Raw genomic sequence first — 16,639 nt, forward strand, 5'->3', positions numbered from 1 at the left:
GAATTAATAGCATGTTAGTATCTTTTCTTTAAATATAAATTTATTTTAATAATATAATAATAATAAACAAAATAATCGGTATCTGCGCAGAACCTTTCATCTGCGCTTGATTAAGTTCAACGAAGCATGTTTAATTGTTCATCAGTCTGAAAACTAATCTTTGTAGAAAATGTCGTCAGTTACATATAGCGTTCTATTTTTTATTGTTACATTAATAAAAATCCCCATTTCAGGTAACAACATTTTTAAATTTTATATTATTAAATATAATGTTTGAATTTAAAAACTATTATTAATAAATTTAAATAGTATTAATTATTGATAATTGCTTTTTAGATATATATGCTTCAAAAATTTACACTTTAGACGTACCACTCGTTGTACGTAATGGAACTGGACCAATTGATCTATCCTGTATTTATAATATCAAAGAAAAAGAAAACGGTCTCGTAATAAAATGGTACCATAACATTGACCAAATTTATCAATGGATACCACCAAGTAATATTAAATATTAAAATTTTTTGAATTCTAGTAATTCTTCTTGTAATTCTGTACGATATATGACATATTTTTTTTTGCTATTTTAGTGCCACCTCAAGATACAGGAGTAATAAATGGATTTACCGAATATTCTGAACGAAGTTTAAGATATTTTAATTCAAAATCTATCATACATTTAAAAATGGCTATTGTTGAAATGAGTGGACAATATACTTGTACAATTAGCACATTTCAAGAAGAAGATATGAAAAGAACAAAAATGATTGTTTATGGTAAGTTTATAATTATAAGTATTATAATAATATTTGATTAATTTATATTATAATAAATACAAAACTATTGATATTGTATTACAGTGCCTGAAACTGATATAACTATTCATGTTTCTTCTTTCAATAAAAATCATTTAAATTTAACATGTATAGCAAACGGAGCACAGCCACGGCCAATATTAAAAATTTATATAGAAGGAATTGAAGTAAATAATTATTATGATAAAACTGTAAAAATATTGGAATATAAGACTATCCTTTCTGCAAAACGCAGTGCAATCATAAAAAATCCTCTAGAACCATTACTATTGGAGTGTGAAATTTCTATACCACATACGGATTATAAGCGCAGAGAAAGAATCATTTATTATCCCAGTTTGAGTCGTTTCAATAAAAATATAAATTAAAGGAAAAGATGAATATACATTTGTAATTATTTTTTTTATTTTCAGCACAAATGCTATCACAAACGAATATTGCATCAAACTATCGAATTGATAGTATTACTATTATTTTCTATATAGTGTTACTATTAAAATAAATAAATACATATTGGAAATATAAGAAAAGTATAAAAAAAACTCGCAATTATATATTAAACTGAATATATATTTATATCATTAAATCTTATATTATAATATATATATTATGTTTGAATTATATAAATTAACTAATTTTGATAAATCTGTATCAATATATAATGAATTAGAGAATTTTAATTACAGCAATATTTCGAATCAGAAATTTTTTTAAATATCATATCAAGGTAAAAAATGCAATTGAATGTGCGTTAAGAATTAAGGAAGAAACAAGATTTGATGAGATATATCTTCAATCAGCGATTCTCAGCAAGATTATTATTTACTATTTAGGATTCATCAGTAAAAAAATTTGTAAGTTGACATCTTTAAAATTAACTCTTTAAATTGTATTATATAAATCTAAAATTCTTTTTATATTTTTTAATATAAATTTTAAGTATTATACATGTATTATTTTATTATAATTTTTTTTCGAATTTAACTATAAATATTAAAAATTCTATTTTTATTTATTATTAAATTAATTTTTTATAAAAATTATAGATTCTTTGTCACTTAACAATGAAATACTAAACCAGAACATAAATTGCGCTATTGAAATATTATTTCTTATATATAAGAAAATTTTTAATTTTTATAAAAATAAATAAATATTAATATTTATTACAAATATAAAAATTTTAATGTTCTGAACATTTGAAATAGTTACTTTTTCAAAAAATTATAAAATAGATTTAATTTAAAATTAAAAATTGAATTAGAAATTAATTGCATTTATCATTGATTATGTTGACAAACAAAAAATCATTCGATATAAATGCAATAACTTATAATTATTTTTATTTAACTTTGATATTCAATAAATATAAGCGTAATAAATTATTCGTGACATGAATTTTTTTATACATTTTTTAATAAAAATTAATTAATAATGTTTTAAATAAAGTCAAATATCTTTTAATAAATTACTTTAATTCGATTAAAATATAAAAATTGGAAAAATTGGAAGATAAACATATTTCTTACATCTGTAGTAAACGTATGGACTTTTGGAAAAATCCAGCAGTAGCAGAGAATGTGCCAATATGTGGAACTCGAATTTCCTGTTTTATTGCTTTAATAACATGAAGAAAAAACAATTTGATTTCGAATTAAAAATCAGGGTGAAATCGATGTACAATATGGTTATATCCAAATATCAATATATATACAATTCTTAATATACTAATTATACTAAGTATTTAATATATTTTGTCATTTACATTAATATTATTGTCATTAATATTATTTTATCATTTTATGTATATTTTATTAAAAGTAAATATATGTATATATTATATGCTATATATACTCGAGGATTATTTTTAATTATAATAATAAATATTTTAATTTTGCAATATATATGGAAAACATTTCGTCGATAAATATATAAAGGAAGTAGAAGATTAATTTTATTGAAGATTTATTCTAAATAGAACTATAATTTTTTTAATATAAATAAATACAGTAAATTATTCTTTATGAAAAAACTATTAAGTCACTTAGAACTAAAAACAATTAGTTTAACTATTATTCTTAAATATCTTGTAAGCTAATAATAATTATTTACAAAAATAAAGTTGACTTCACAAGTCTTTTATGCGTTCTTATACGAAAAAAATCAATGACATCAGAATATAGTCTTGAAATTATTCGACTTTTATCTGAAATATAAAAATTTTTGACCAATTTTTTGAGTTTGTATTGAGAGAGTAGAATATAGAAAGAAATTTTTTAAAAATATTTAGAATATTAAGAATTAAGAAAAAAGAACATTATTAAATTTTATATACCTAATTATATTTTCTCGAAATATTTATCTTTTAGAGCTGTTATGTTAATACTAATATTTTTTTTTTGAACAATTGTTTTAGAAATTATCATATTTATATTATCTTTCTTAGATATTATATTAATAAAACTGCAAAAGATATAAAATAAGAATAAGAATTTAAAAATATATAAAAAATATATGACATAACATAAACATAATATAATAATATTATAATAATAATATAATAAAAAACATATAAAGAAATATAAAATATATATGTATATTCTATATATATCTTCTGTAATATATCAAAAAGTTACTTAATTTATATATATGATAAGATTAAGATATGTATACACAAATTAATATATATATATATGCCATATTGATTTATAAAAAGGTGCAAGTGATCAGTATAATATATATAAAGTTTTATCCAAATTTATTTATTATACTTACGTTTATTTACCTAATTTTCTTCTTCCATGATTCCATGAATAGCATTCTTTGGGATAACATATACACTTATTTGTGATTCTATCACAATGTCAAGAGAATAAATTTAATTCTCTTTTATTTGTAAATTATAAAGAAATTTAATTAATAGAGATATTTCAATAATAGAAAATATAAAAATAAAAATATTTTACAACAAGTTTTAAAATCTAATTTTTTTAACATAACTTAATCTTTAAAATTAATTGTAATTATTTCAATATCAATTAAAAATATTACGATATTGCAATACAATACAAATACAATACAATAAATGTATTCAATATTTTAAATATAATGTTTTTTGTTATTATTTTCCAAAACTAATTAAAAATTAAAAAAGTAATTAAAAAAGTAAAAAAAAAAATAAAGTATAAAGTAAAGAATTAAATAAAACAGCTTTAATTAAAAATATATTTATTTTAAAAATTTTTTTTAATCTAATTTTTATACAGATTGAATTTATTTATGCAATCCATTTTTTTATGCGTTTCAATATTTTTTTAAATAAATAGATTTGTTTTGTTTCGTTAGAACAAACATCTAATTTATCTAGTAATTTTTTGTTTTTATTTCTAATCATATTCCATCGTAATTTATCCAAGCCAGGATACGATTCTTTGTTTAAAAGTATAATTAAATCCGATTTATTATTGACATCATGAAAAGTAAATAATTTTTTTGACTTTTTTTTTTTTGGCAAATTTTTTAATTCTATTTTAGTATTTATATCTTTTTCTCTGATTATAAATTCGTTTGCAATATTTCCGATATAAAATTCTTGATTATATTCATCGGATATTTTTTTTTCTTTTGTTTTATCGAATTTTTCGTTTTTTTTTTTAGTATTCATTGATGTAGTTTGAATACATCTTAAATTAAAATCATGGCGATCTATAATTTCTATAAAACAAAAAAAGTTTTATTATTTAAATTATTTACAATTTGCATGTAAATATTTTTATTATATAATTGTTAACTTATAATTTTATTACCTCCTGTATCATCATTAAAAATATTATTTTTGTTTTTATTTGGAATTAAATTATGTACAATATTTTCATTTTTTGTCAATGAAAATATATTTTCAGATTTTATTTCTTTGTTATAATCTTGTGTATTAAAAATTAGATCTTCTCTATCTATCTCCTCTGAATCATATTCACAAGGAGTGATTAATTTAAACATTGTAGTTTTTAATCCATAATCATTGGGAATACTGTGGAAATATAAATTAATTTATATACAGTATAAATTAATTTATATACAGATTTAGTAATATTTATTATACTAAATTTTTTTTTTTTTTTTACCTTGGAATTGGTTCATCCACCCATGGTATTGATAACCATGATTTTAAATCATTTGTAAGTTCATATTTGTTGGTGAGCCAATGTAATCCAACAATTTTTAATAAATTTAGGTAATGATATAAATCATTATACCATGTACATGCTTTTTTGATTAAATATCTTGATAAAATCCTATGATAATATATATTAATGTTCAATTAATGAATCAATTCATTAATTTATTACATATTATAAAAATAACATACCAGATTCTACTAATAACAGCATATGCAATAAGAGCAATAGACCAAGCATGACCTAAATTTATTCTACATTTAAGAAAATGTGCAGTATATTTAGAAACTTCTTCCACACGTAGCATAATTTTGGTAAAGCTTTGTGTTCTAATCAAAACATATTCTACCATTTGTTTACTAGGTAACGTAACATATTTTTCATTTATTTCAACATTATTCTTTAATTTCTCATATTCTTTTTCAAGTGATAATGATAAATATTTAAGCAAAGCTTTATTTACTTTAGACATTGATTTGACACCTTTGTCATTTCGAAATTTAGTTTTCATACGATAAATCAATCTACTTAAAATTGCTGCTTCTTTATGCAATAATTCTTGAGAAGTTAAGTCTTTTATGGTTCTATCTAATACCAATAAAAATTTCGTTGCATCTAATAATAATAAAAAATTATTTTCATTAAATAAATTATTTTTTAAATTCATATTTCTTAAATTTTTCCTCTATTTTAAATAAAAATAAAATTAAACTTACCAAATATTTTATTGTCAATTTGACAAGTTGCATTTGGAGGTCGTTCTAATTCCATGTGATTCCATATTGCATCCATGTTAATTACTTATTTTAAATTTAACTTATTTTTAATCTTAATTATAATATAAACGTATAACCTCACTTTTTATACATATATGTATACATAAATATACATAAATATCAATATAGAAACGAACCAATATTTTATTAATAAATACTTTACATTTATTTAATTTAAATTTAAATTAAATAAATAAATTAAATACATTGCAACATTATGGACGACAATATACGGTTATTCCTCGAAAATCGGTAGGTGGAATAGGAGTAGGTCGACATAATACAGGAGAATTTGGTGGAATATCTATAGGAAATAATTTATATACTCCCCGATAGTTAAAACCTCCTTGTATAATAGGACGATACATTAAATTTGTCCATTCACCACAATATTGAGGCGAATTCACAGGTTGTTTAAATCTCCAATATATAATTAAAATATGTCAGTAAATGTGTAAACATTTTAGAAATTTTTAATTATTATGAAAATTTGTATTATGTCAAGATTTAATAAATTATTATTAAATTCTTACCTGACAGCCTTTATTGATTCTATTTTTGGATGATATGGTTGATTAGTTCTATGTTTTTCAATATTTAATAAGGGTAAATTACATGTTGTTATTGCACAACTGGGTCTATCAAAATGAAATAATGGACAAAGATCGCATAATTTTTTGGAATTATAATATTCCATTTTGCAATTCGTTTACTTGTAAATGTAAACAAGAATTTTTCAAATATAAAAATTAATTAAATATAAAAAATTAATCGAACGAAACAGCCATTTTGAACGAAAAAACAATCTATTGTAATGACATTTGTTTTATATTTGAATATAAAATGTGTACAAATATTTATAATTAATCCAAAGTTCAAGTTAAACAATATTAAACTTAAATGATAAATATTTTCTTCATGGATTTATTATATAACAGAGATAGAAATTGGTATAATTCAACAAACTTATGAGCAAGGATAACATCTAATTGTTCCCATATAGAATAATCCACCAGTAGTAACTGGTGCTCTATAAACAGGTCCGACTTCAAAAGGAGCAGGAACTGGCTTAGGTAAAGGTGCACAAGTAATACATGGATGACCTGTGCAGGGCGGACAAACGAAAGAACGTGGGGCGCAAGGTAAAAGTGGTGGTTCAGGAGGACATGGCATACAGGTGATTGGCATAGATGGGCAACAATTATTTGATTCCAATTTGATTGGAGGAGGACATGTGTAGGTACAAATTGGTTGAGGTGGTGGACACGACGTAGAGCATAATGGTGGACATTGTGGATCCATTGGTGGACAGCAACCGCAACTATATATAACAATATTCGAAGTAATCATATTGTATTTATCAAGTCATAAGACTATCATACCTTTCAATTATCTGTTTTAAATCTTTTTTACCATAAGGTCTTATACATTTTACGATTACTGACATTTGATAATATAAATATACAACTAATAAATTTTGTTAATTTCCGAAAACCTGAAGTTTGATATTAAAATAATAGAAGAATATTGATAGGTAATTAATAATCTTGTTAAAATAGACAAATTCAATTATATTAAAACAAATTCTTTGTAATGTCAATATATTTTATTTATATAATCATTATATAAATTTATTAAAGATGGTGGAGTTCTAGGAGTAATTATGGCCAATGCTGCTTTAAAATGTTCCTTAGTAATTATAGTAGCATTTAAATCTTCCTCAAGTGCTTTGATAGCAGCTTCGTGACAAATTGCTTGGATTTCTGCTCCAGAATATCCTTCTGTAAGATCTACTAGATCTTGAATTTGTACATCTTCCGCGATTGGCATATTTCTTAATTTTATATCAAAAATTTCTTGTCTTGTTTCATAATCAGGTAATGGCACATATATTATTCTATCTAAACGACCTGGTCGAAGAAGTGCCTATAAAAAACAATATTTTAACTAATAAAAAATTATTTGTATAAGACTTAATTATTTATTACAATGTAACTAACTTTATCAATTTTATCAGGTCGATTAGTTGCTGCTACTAAAGTGACACTGCCTAATGCAGTGACGCCATCGAGTTCTGTTAATAATTGTGCTAAAACACGTTCTTGTACATTACTTCCCGTAGTTACGGAAGAACTTCGTTCTCCTCCTAATGCATCAATTTCATCAATAAATATTATGGAAGGTGAAACTTGTCGTGCTTTTCGAAATACTTCTCTTACAGCTTTTTCAGATTCACCAACCCATTTTGAAAATAATTCTGGTCCCTAAAAGTATTGAATTTTTTATTATTTTTTTTTTTTAAATTAAGATATTTTAAATCAAACTTTACCTTTATATTTAAAAAATTTACTTTGCTCTCTGTTGCAAGAGCTTTTGCGATCATTGTTTTAGAACAACCAGGTGGCCCAAACATCAAAACACCTTTAGGTGGAGTTATACCCATTCTGAAAAATACTTCAGGATGGCATAATGGCCATTCGATAGCTTGTTTTAATTTTAATTTTAAGTCTTTTTGTCCTCCTATATCTGACCATCGAACATTTGGTACTTCTATTAAAACTTCTTTCATAGCGGATGGTTTTATAACAGTCAAAGCACGATTAAAATCTGATAACGTTATTTTGGTCGAAAAATCAGTAACAATATTTGTTTTCGGTTGACGCTTTACAACATTTAAAATTGCTTGAGAACATAAACCGTATAAGTCGGCGCCAACAAAGCCATGAGTGACAAATGCAATATTTTGTATATCTTCTAAAGATAAAGTATTTGGTATTTTTGATAACATTTTTGTAAATATATCTGCGCGCATACTGGGAGTAGGTACATAAATTTCGAATTCTTTGTCTATTCTACCAGGTCTTCTAAGAGAACTATCTACAAGATCTAATTTTGAAGTTGTAGCAAGTATAACTACATTATTATTTGTATTTTGTATGTCATCAAAAAGTGTAATCAATTGTGAAAGTACTCTTCTTTCATGATCTGTACTTGAAGTACTTCGTTTAGGACATAAACTATCAATTTCCTCTATTAAAATAATACTTGGAGCTTTAGCTTTGGCTTCCATGAAAATATCTTGCAATTTTTTTTCTGTCTCTCCTAGAGATTTACTATATATATCTGAACTGTAAATAGTGACGGAATTGATGTCATATTCTGATATTAAAGCATTAGAAATAATTGATTTACCGACACCAGCAGTACCATATAATAATATTCCTTTACTAATGTAAAAATCACCAAGATTTTGAGATTTACCAAGACCAATATCAAGAACATCTTTGATATCTTCTATTACTTTGTCATATCCTCCAATATCTTGTATTTTATATTTAATTTTTTTGTATTCTTCCTGTTTATTTTTTTGTTCTTCATTTAAAATTGTCCATTTTGTATTATAAAATGCTTTATAAAATTTGATATCATGTACTTGATCAGTAAAATTCAATCGCTTAAACTGTTGAGTCAAATTAATATTTTCTTCACAATTATCTGATATAACTTTGATAATTTTATAAATTAATCTCTTGCCATAAAAAGGTATACTGAATTTATTACCTACAGCAAATATTTTTTGTTCATTATAATTTTTAAGTATTATGTTAAGTTCTATAGTTACTTCTGGCAATGTGTGTTTTCCAACATTACAAATTATAAATTCCTTGGCACCATTAAAACAATCTAATTTTTGAATCTTGACTAAACCTCGAAGATTATTCAATTCTATTGCTATAAGAAATATATAATAATAAAAAATTATTGGAAATAATATATTCAATAAAAAATATTTTGTTATTACCGTGTTTTGTTATTGAGACACTCGTTAAACTTTTATCTTTAGTTGGCCATGCAGTTTTAACAACTTTGTTTTCTCCAACAATTACAAGAACAGAATCTCCTATTGCAATTTCACACAATTGCAAAGCAGACTGTGATATAAATACCATATCATCAAATGTCCTTACATGTATATTTTTTGGCTGTTCTATGCAAGAAACATTTATATAAAAAAAGGTAGAATAATAATAAATATAAAATCTATACATATATATACCTGATGGATTATATGTTTCTACAGTACTATATAATACATTATTATTAATGAAATCATGATTCCAGGTTTCAAAATTAGGTGGGCAATTAATATGATGTATTTCTAAATCTTTTTGTGATAAAATACTCTGACATATTTCACATGTCATCCAAGAAGAAAGACTTTTTCTTCCACTTTCTTTTACCTTTGAAGTCATTCTGAAAAAATAAAAATAATCGATAAGATTAAATTTATGAGGAATCTTTATTCTGTTATAATTCGTAACATAATTTTTTAAAACATAATAAATAGATATTTAATTGAAAAGACATAACCTATAAATATTATGAAAATATCATAGATTAAATAAAAAACATATGTTTTTTTTAAATGTATATGAATGTATTAACGTTCCTAATTCGTAATTTTTAATATCGAAATAGATTTAAATTATAAAATTCTATGAAAATATTTCTAATCAATCGATCTATTTGAAATTTACGATGCACGTGTTAGCAATATGAACACGAGACAAAAAGTAATAAATTTTTAAGATATTTTAAGATACACGTGATTATAATAATATAACAAAATAACTTAAACTATAACAATATTTAAACTATATAATAGAATATTTAATAGTTATAGAGACATTCAATTAATTATGATGTTAATTAATTATTTCAATAAATACTAAATAAAATATTTATTTCATTTATTAATAGAAAGATATTATTTTGAAAGAAATTTAAAATTTTTAATGATTCTTTAGTAATAGCTAAACAATATTAGATTATACTTTTAAAAAATTTTATGAATTAGTTTATCAATAACTATAAAGGATAAAAAAGAAAACTAATAAATAATAAAAAAAAATTTCAAGATAAAAATTTCAAAATTTTTAAATAAAATGTAAGAATGTAAAAAAATGTAATTTCTCCTCTCTCTTTCCTCCCATTCCATATGTATTTATTTCGCCTAAGTATAATATATATATATATACACACACGCGCGCGCGCGCACACACACACAATACACACACATATGATGCACATGAGCAACGCGACCCTGCTTCGGATTCGCAACAGTTCGGCGCTTTCGTAGTTTTCGTAACAAGATCGCACGATTGTGACCATTATATCATTAAAAGCATAAATCTATCTAACCGTGGAAAGAAATTACAATAACATCGCTCGTGTATAGCGAGCTTAAATGATAAACTTACTTTGTACTCTATCACGAAAATATGCGAAATAAGAACGATATATCATTTTCTCTTTTTAAAATTTTTTTCTTTTTTTTTTCAAACTTAGAATATTACGTTCTAATACATTGGGATTTACAAAATTTTATAAGAATATAAAAGATAAAAAAAAAAAAAAAAATGAGATATTGCATTGAGCAGATTACCAAGAAAGATTAACAGTTTAATCTAAAGGTTAGGATAACAAATAATTCAAAATCGATTTTAATTTATGAAATAGCTGAAATCCATTTTATTGGCGTTATTTTTTAAATTAGATTTGTTGAAAATTAAATAGAATGCTTATTATATAAGATAAAGGAAAATTGGATATGTGGAATGTCGGAGGTTTGCAGCCAGACGAGATGAATCAGATTCGATGGAGCATAAAATCAGCATCACCAGCCGCATCAGCGATTGCGGCAGGCAAGAGGCAAAAGACCGATGGATGGACGAAGCCGTCACGAAGCGGGCCGACGTTCCTGTACCAAACGAGATTAATAGAGATCCGCCTGTCAGCCGGACGCCTCTCCGTCTGAGCGAGATCCAGCGGCTTCCAGACGGCCAGTCTTCTCGCAGATCGCAACCTGCGTGGGCAACAACCGATCGTGATCGATCGCACGGTGCGTCCTCTCTGGACTACCGCTTTGCATGTCGTGTGCGTGCGAGCCCAAGAGTATTCCTTATACCACGAATCTTCTAGTCATCCGCGCGCGAACATACATAGAGTAATGAAATAATAATCATTGTGACAAATTAACAGGATTTCGTCCACGCGTTGATGCATTTTGTCTTTTTCGTTATAGAGATCTACGTTTAGAGAATATCAGTAAACGCTATACGTATTATTTAAACGGTAAACAACCCGTGCATTCTCGATACACAAACTTTTTGTTTTCAAATCTACATTTGCGCCACGATAAATCGTATTCGACTGATTTACGTTCATCGCTATTCGTACCGATGCGAATACAAATCACGAGAAGTCGGTGGGCCGTATTCGGTGGCTTCACCTTAGTTTGCCTCGCCAATTTGCGATTAGGTAGGCACCGCATCGCACTTTTTCTTTCTGATTCATCCGCTATGTTCTTTTCTACTCCAATTTCCGCGTCTTCACTTCAACTACCATTTTATCTTTTGATCAACTTATATATATATTATATTTATCGTCATATAAAGGAACAACATATTGAATAATACAAAGAATAATATGATAAATATCGAATGAATCACGTTCTTTCGTTATCGTTTTTGGGGTTGTTTCTGTTTCAGCGATCGGCGACGAGAATGAAGGCAACGAAAGTAGAACACACAGGGAAGAGGTTCGGCAACACGTATGCTGTGCAAGACATGAGAGAATGATCGATGTTGGATACGGTAAGCAAATTTAAAACAAATGATATTAGAAGACACCTGAGAGAAATCAGGATATAATATACTACGAATAGTGATGAATGGAGTACTGGAGGGCAGTATATCGTTGAGAGAGAGAGAGAGAGAGAGAGAGAGAGAGAGAGAGAGAGAGAGAGAGAGATTCGGGCAGAAGTTGCGTAATTTTAGCAACTGGCTAAATGTAAATTATGTTCCCTCGATTCTGCCTGTTGCCGCCCCATATTCACGAGTAGTAAATGCGGGTGGCCTTGTCGCTAGATCCGATCCGGTAAATTAATATCGGGTGTTCCATTAATTGACGCCGATCGAGAGGATGAAGCATCCGGTGGCGGTGTTGTCGTGTGCCCGTGATCAAAAGATTTGACCGATTTATCATTGCGAGCTATCGCTTTAAAATAACGCGGGAACGGTTGAATCGCGATTCAATCCCATCACTTTGTCTCACTATGTAAGGGGGATCAATTGATCCGCGTATAGATCGGAGATAATCGACGAGAGAACGAGTAGAATGACAATGTAGAGATTACGTTAATGCCCCTCGACGAACGAATAATTAACGGTTTCGTCGAACTAACCGAAGAACTCTGCCACCCTTCGTGTAGCGATCAATTGTCAATTAAACGATCGACCGATTCGACGTTGATATCGATCTAGCGACAGAACTAATAATAATTGGAAATCTAGGGCGGAAGCATCTTGGCATTATATCTCGTGATAATACCATTTATAGGAAGAAACGCGGAAAAAGACGGCAGAGACGTAGCCGAAGGTCCAGGGTAATGTGAATCACCGAGGAATCAGCGCATTCCATGTCCCACGCGTTCGCGCCAAAAATAGCACGGTTACACTATAGACGGTTCTACCCTCTTCTTATATCTTGTCAACGTTTAACGTGATACAAGTCGTAAATTTTGTACGGTGATCGTGAGCATTGCCGAGCGGCGCCATCGGATTTACACGCGTCTCATTTTTCGCGAACGAAAAGCTCCACGGCCCGTGCAACAATTCACCATCCCCAGCCCTGCTGAAATTTCATTGAACCACCCTGTGTCCCTTTCGGCTTTTATCGCTAATACTAATTCCTTTTCTCTCTCGATCTTTTTTTTTTTTTATTTTTATTTCCTCAGGAATATCGGGTGAAATTATCCAAATTGATGCAGGCCATTGTCGTAAATTGTGTCCGCGACACGTGTTGGACGATCCAGGAGACGCGAGTCGGCCCACTGTCCAGGTAAATCTTTTGTCGCACGCTTTTATCTTTTTTATAAAATTTCGATTCAAAGAGGGGCGTAAGGGTTGCCAAGATACATGGATGGATATAATCCGTGACTCATGGCCGCAGGATGTGCACCTGATGCAAGAACTTTTTGGCTGTGCCCCGCCCTCGTGCATCGGGCTTACAACAAAAACTCATCGCCATCACAGAGTTTATCGAACCGGTCGTGAAACCGTCGAATTCCTCGACCCGGAATCTTTAAAAAATTCAACATCATAGTCGCGTTTTATTTTACGATTAAAAAAAGGAAGATACAATTCCAGAACTCGCGATATCATTTGAAAAAAAGAAAAAAGAAGAAGAAAAAAAAAAGGAACAAAGGACACTCGAAAGTATCGAATATACCTATAGATAGCGAATGAACGTTCGAAAGACCGAGATCGGATGTCGAGGAATTCTGTCCGGTGGTCGGGCAGCGTGTCGAGGAGGGAAAAAAAAAAGCACGAGAAGCGAAAAGACCGAATTTGCAAATAAAAAAAAAAAAAAAGAAAAAAGGAAAAAAAATTACCGCGATATACGTTGCCACGGCAGGTTACGTATGCCAAGGGCTATACGAAGGGCGAAAAAGACGGGGACGTCATGTAGATTTATGACTCATGGGATCGACCAATCCGCCAGCTGGAATGCGGCCACGCCAGCATCGCGCGATCGTACGATCTTCGCGACTTTTACGGCGAGTGCACCCCATACCGTATCGAGAACTGCGTATCCTCGCCGATGCTTTTATATATACGCCTATACTTTAAATTTATTATCATATCCAAAAATCATCGACAAATCATCCTTGGCGTTATTAGATTATTGTCGCGCATTATCGTTTTACTTAATTTCGAGAACATTTTCGATGTACGTCTCGTTGAATCCATATAAGTTAGAGTAAAGACGATTACCAGATGAATTCAGCTACTAGAATTTAATTAATTAATAGGTGGGCAAACGTATAAATGGCGAGTATAATTCCGAGTCCCTTCTTGTCCCTTCTTGGCTGTTTGCTAGGGAGAGAGCTATTTTTGTTACAATCCGATCGGTGGTTTACGATCTTGCAGCACCCACGCTGCAGGAGGGAAACAGGCTCGAGAAGTAAAAATGTTGCACGCGATATGGAGAAAGAGGAGGATGTGTTTTGCGTCCTTGGAAGGTCGTATCGTGCCGGGTCACCGCTCCGGCGCCAGCTTGGCCAGCTACTGCATCCCGAATCGTGTTCCTGGGATCTCGAGGATGGATGTGCCTGAGAATAAAATTTATTAGAAAATATTCTTAGCCAGAAATATCACCGGGGGGGGAGGATGCGTTTGCATGGACGAAGATAACGGTCGGCGTTATCCCGCAGCGAGGATAATTAAATGGCCCGCGTGCCGTGAAAGAAATCGAGTACCAGAGAAAATGTTCGAAGACATATAGGAGATAACGCGAATATTATAAATACCTTTAGTAGACATCATTGATACTTTCTTCTTTGGCGAGCGATACGACGATAAATAAAATACGGTGAATTCTGTGAAGCCGCGATACAATATCTGATAAATCTGTTCTTCCCTGTCTGATATATGGACGATGTATCCATCCCATAGAATCCCGACTCGATTAAAACATTGGAAATGTCCAATGGATTGGAATGGAATTTATTTAGTTTTCGATTTTATTGCGATTTTTTTTCCCCCCCCCCCTCTTTCAGAGATGCTTCCCGGAATCACATTGTCGCCCGAAGGCGTCGAAACTGGAGAGGGTGTCAACGATTCAAGGGGTTCGCGTGATCGAAGTCACGGAAGCCTGCGAATGCACATCGGATTCTTCTTGTAGGCGAGAATCTTTCACGCATCTCGTGCATTCTGGCACTCCTCATCAAGCCGTGATGGATGTCGGTGTGTGCATGGGTCACTGTGCTAAAGGTATCTTCTTATTATCTTCTTTTACTCGGTATCGTTCGTCGATAATCGTCGATAATCGTCGATCTACGTCTTTTGAAAGATCTTGGATGCAAACCGGTGAGGAACAGTACGGTTAGCATAAAAGGGCCGAACGGTACGTCAAATTTACTCTTCTATAATACCGTCGTGCATCTCGATACAGATGAATAGAATACAAAATTTTAGGAGACGAAGTGTATCAGGTGATCGAGAAATGTGGCTGCGCTGGAACATGCCACAAAATGGATCACATGGAGACCGTTCTAGATTTCAGCGAAGTCGAAATAAAGGACGGTACGAATACAACGGATGTGAGGCCGGTCGTTCGGGTAAATTTCAAGTCTATCGCACAATATTCCTCCTCCTAAATTACGTTTATGATTTATCATAATGATCCTCCGTGTTCGTGCGAAACAGCAAATTAACGTCGGCCAATGCGTTGGGACGTGTCCAGGAAACGAGACGGAAATGTGCCTTTTGAGAGACAAAAGAGAGCCATCGAGATGCTTGGCGGGCCTGTACTCGAAGCAACACACTTGCACACCTGCTAGATTCAAAGTTCACGAGTACAGGTATTTGGTAATCGTCGATGATGAAGATGCAATTATCCGTTCATTCGTGGGTTTATTCGTTTGTTTCAGGACTCGTCGTGGATCGAAGAGAGAAATTATTCAAATTACCCAGTGCGCCTGTGTCTAAATAACGCAAAGAAGATCGAGAGTTGGCCTGCTAGTTCCGGAACGGAACAGAACTTGTAGACACGTTCAAGCTATTTTATGCGCCGCGTAAACAACAACAAAGTACCATTTCGATGTTCCTACATGCACCTACATGTATTGGTATGACGAATAAACGTACAATGACTTTTTAAAAAAAAAACTGGTTACTTGAAAACTAGTCCACGCTTACCGTGTTCCATCCGAGCCACTGCTCGTTAATCCTTATTGCGCGATTTATTAAATTATTCCGCAAATTTTACGCTGTAATAAGAGAATGGCAAATTTAAAAAAAAAAAA

At 29.6% G+C, this 16,639-nt stretch overlaps 6 protein-coding genes across 11 annotated transcripts; 2 read left to right on the forward strand and 4 right to left on the reverse strand.

The window, feature by feature from the left end:
• Nucleotides 1-33: 33 nt before the first annotated feature.
• LOC100870931 (uncharacterized) lies at nucleotides 34-2,664 on the forward strand. Its single transcript, XM_003690018.4, has 6 exons — nucleotides 34-233; nucleotides 337-501; nucleotides 591-776; nucleotides 861-1,151; nucleotides 1,229-1,669; nucleotides 2,353-2,664. The coding sequence occupies exons 1-5, from the start codon at nucleotides 170-172 to the stop codon at nucleotides 1,315-1,317; spliced, it is 795 nt and encodes a 264-aa protein (XP_003690066.1). The 5' UTR covers nucleotides 34-169; the 3' UTR covers nucleotides 1,318-1,669; nucleotides 2,353-2,664.
• A 1,362-nt stretch (nucleotides 2,665-4,026) lies between these two features.
• LOC100871049 (uncharacterized) lies at nucleotides 4,027-6,189 on the reverse strand. Its single transcript, XM_031916386.2, has 5 exons — nucleotides 5,710-6,189; nucleotides 5,185-5,608; nucleotides 4,940-5,110; nucleotides 4,622-4,845; nucleotides 4,027-4,529 (listed from the first exon to the last, which is right to left on the reverse strand). The coding sequence occupies exons 1-5, from the start codon at nucleotides 5,783-5,785 to the stop codon at nucleotides 4,093-4,095; spliced, it is 1,332 nt and encodes a 443-aa protein (XP_031772246.2). The 5' UTR covers nucleotides 5,786-6,189; the 3' UTR covers nucleotides 4,027-4,092.
• LOC147658226 (uncharacterized) lies at nucleotides 5,896-6,588 on the reverse strand. Its single transcript, XM_086903904.1, has 2 exons — nucleotides 6,303-6,588; nucleotides 5,896-6,189 (listed from the first exon to the last, which is right to left on the reverse strand). Exons 1-2 carry the CDS (start codon nucleotides 6,464-6,466, stop codon nucleotides 5,985-5,987), a joined length of 369 nt encoding a protein of 122 aa, XP_086760030.1. The 5' UTR covers nucleotides 6,467-6,588; the 3' UTR covers nucleotides 5,896-5,984.
• On the reverse strand, nucleotides 6,579-7,336 carry LOC147658227 (uncharacterized). The gene is made up of 2 exons (XM_086903903.1): nucleotides 7,152-7,336; nucleotides 6,579-7,090 (listed from the first exon to the last, which is right to left on the reverse strand). The coding sequence occupies exons 1-2, from the start codon at nucleotides 7,214-7,216 to the stop codon at nucleotides 6,736-6,738; spliced, it is 420 nt and encodes a 139-aa protein (XP_086760029.1). The 5' UTR covers nucleotides 7,217-7,336; the 3' UTR covers nucleotides 6,579-6,735.
• Nucleotides 6,914-16,502, forward strand: LOC100871171 (uncharacterized). 2 transcript variants are annotated; one of them, XM_086903902.1, is made up of 9 exons: nucleotides 6,914-7,111; nucleotides 11,405-11,671; nucleotides 12,321-12,425; nucleotides 13,568-13,671; nucleotides 15,392-15,605; nucleotides 15,685-15,738; nucleotides 15,810-15,952; nucleotides 16,041-16,195; nucleotides 16,265-16,502. In XM_086903902.1, the coding sequence occupies exons 2-9, from the start codon at nucleotides 11,428-11,430 to the stop codon at nucleotides 16,320-16,322; spliced, it is 1,077 nt and encodes a 358-aa protein (XP_086760028.1). In that variant the 5' UTR covers nucleotides 6,914-7,111; nucleotides 11,405-11,427; the 3' UTR covers nucleotides 16,323-16,502. The 2 variants fall into 2 exon arrangements, with proteins under 2 accessions (XP_086760028.1, XP_086760027.1); XM_086903901.1 differs by lacking the exon at nucleotides 6,914-7,111 and adding an exon at nucleotides 11,855-12,090 and having other exon boundaries at nucleotides 11,563-11,776.
• LOC100865454 (ATPase family gene 2 protein homolog A) lies at nucleotides 7,357-10,361 on the reverse strand. Of its 5 annotated transcripts, none has more exons than XM_086903897.1 (6): nucleotides 10,141-10,361; nucleotides 9,827-10,023; nucleotides 9,572-9,757; nucleotides 8,099-9,501; nucleotides 7,770-8,033; nucleotides 7,357-7,695 (listed from the first exon to the last, which is right to left on the reverse strand). In XM_086903897.1, exons 2-6 carry the CDS (start codon nucleotides 10,020-10,022, stop codon nucleotides 7,366-7,368), a joined length of 2,379 nt encoding a protein of 792 aa, XP_086760023.1. In that variant the 5' UTR covers nucleotide 10,023; nucleotides 10,141-10,361; the 3' UTR covers nucleotides 7,357-7,365. The 5 variants fall into 5 exon arrangements, with proteins under 5 accessions (XP_086760023.1, XP_086760025.1, XP_086760024.1 ...); XM_086903899.1 differs by having other exon boundaries at nucleotides 9,572-9,752; nucleotides 10,141-10,345; XM_086903898.1 differs by lacking the exon at nucleotides 10,141-10,361 and having other exon boundaries at nucleotides 8,099-9,229; nucleotides 9,335-9,501; nucleotides 9,827-10,132.
• Nucleotides 16,503-16,639: the final 137 nt, after the last annotated feature.

Source organism: Apis florea, unplaced genomic scaffold (genome assembly GCF_048593485.1).
Source record: "Apis florea isolate Af1SG1 unplaced genomic scaffold, ASM4859348v1 contig_2293_pilon, whole genome shotgun sequence".
Classification (NCBI taxonomy): domain Eukaryota; kingdom Metazoa; phylum Arthropoda; class Insecta; order Hymenoptera; family Apidae; genus Apis; species Apis florea.

Bases quoted from the DNA above. Each gene is read 5' to 3' on its own strand.
- LOC100870931 (XM_003690018.4), top strand. From the start codon at position 170: ATGTCGTCAGTTACATATAGCGTTCTATTTTTTATTGTTACATTAATA. The intron at 777-860 runs GTAAGTTTATAA...ATTGTATTACAG, and splicing joins AACAAAAATGATTGTTTATG to TGCCTGAAACTGATATAACT. The intron at 1,152-1,228 runs GTTTGAGTCGTT...TTTTATTTTCAG, and splicing joins AAGAATCATTTATTATCCCA to CACAAATGCTATCACAAACG.
- LOC100871049 (XM_031916386.2), bottom strand. From the start codon at position 5,785: ATGGATGCAATATGGAATCACATGGAATTAGAACGACCTCCAAATGCA. The intron at 5,609-5,709 runs GTAAGTTTAATT...TATTATTATTAG, and splicing joins AATTGACAATAAAATATTTG to ATGCAACGAAATTTTTATTG. The intron at 4,530-4,621 runs GTAATAAAATTA...TTTGTTTTATAG, and splicing joins TTTTAATGATGATACAGGAG to AAATTATAGATCGCCATGAT.
- LOC147658226 (XM_086903904.1), bottom strand. From the start codon at position 6,466: ATGGAATATTATAATTCCAAAAAATTATGCGATCTTTGTCCATTATTT. The intron at 6,190-6,302 runs GTAAGAATTTAA...TATATATTGGAG, and splicing joins GAATCAATAAAGGCTGTCAG to ATTTAAACAACCTGTGAATT.
- LOC147658227 (XM_086903903.1), bottom strand. From the start codon at position 7,216: ATGTCAGTAATCGTAAAATGTATAAGACCTTATGGTAAAAAAGATTTA. The intron at 7,091-7,151 runs GTATGATAGTCT...TGTTATATATAG, and splicing joins TTAAAACAGATAATTGAAAG to TTGCGGTTGCTGTCCACCAA.
- LOC100865454 (XM_086903896.1), bottom strand. From the start codon at position 10,022: ATGACTTCAAAGGTAAAAGAAAGTGGAAGAAAAAGTCTTTCTTCTTGG. The intron at 9,502-9,571 runs GTAATAACAAAA...TATTTCTTATAG, and splicing joins TGTCTCAATAACAAAACACG to CAATAGAATTGAATAATCTT. The intron at 8,034-8,098 runs GTAAAGTTTGAT...CAATACTTTTAG, and splicing joins TAAATTTTTTAAATATAAAG to GGACCAGAATTATTTTCAAA.
- LOC100871171 (XM_086903901.1), top strand. From the start codon at position 11,700: ATGTCGTGTGCGTGCGAGCCCAAGAGTATTCCTTATACCACGAATCTT. The intron at 13,672-15,391 runs GTAAATCTTTTG...CCCCTCTTTCAG, and splicing joins CGAGTCGGCCCACTGTCCAG to AGATGCTTCCCGGAATCACA. The intron at 15,606-15,684 runs GTATCTTCTTAT...GTCTTTTGAAAG, and splicing joins CATGGGTCACTGTGCTAAAG to ATCTTGGATGCAAACCGGTG.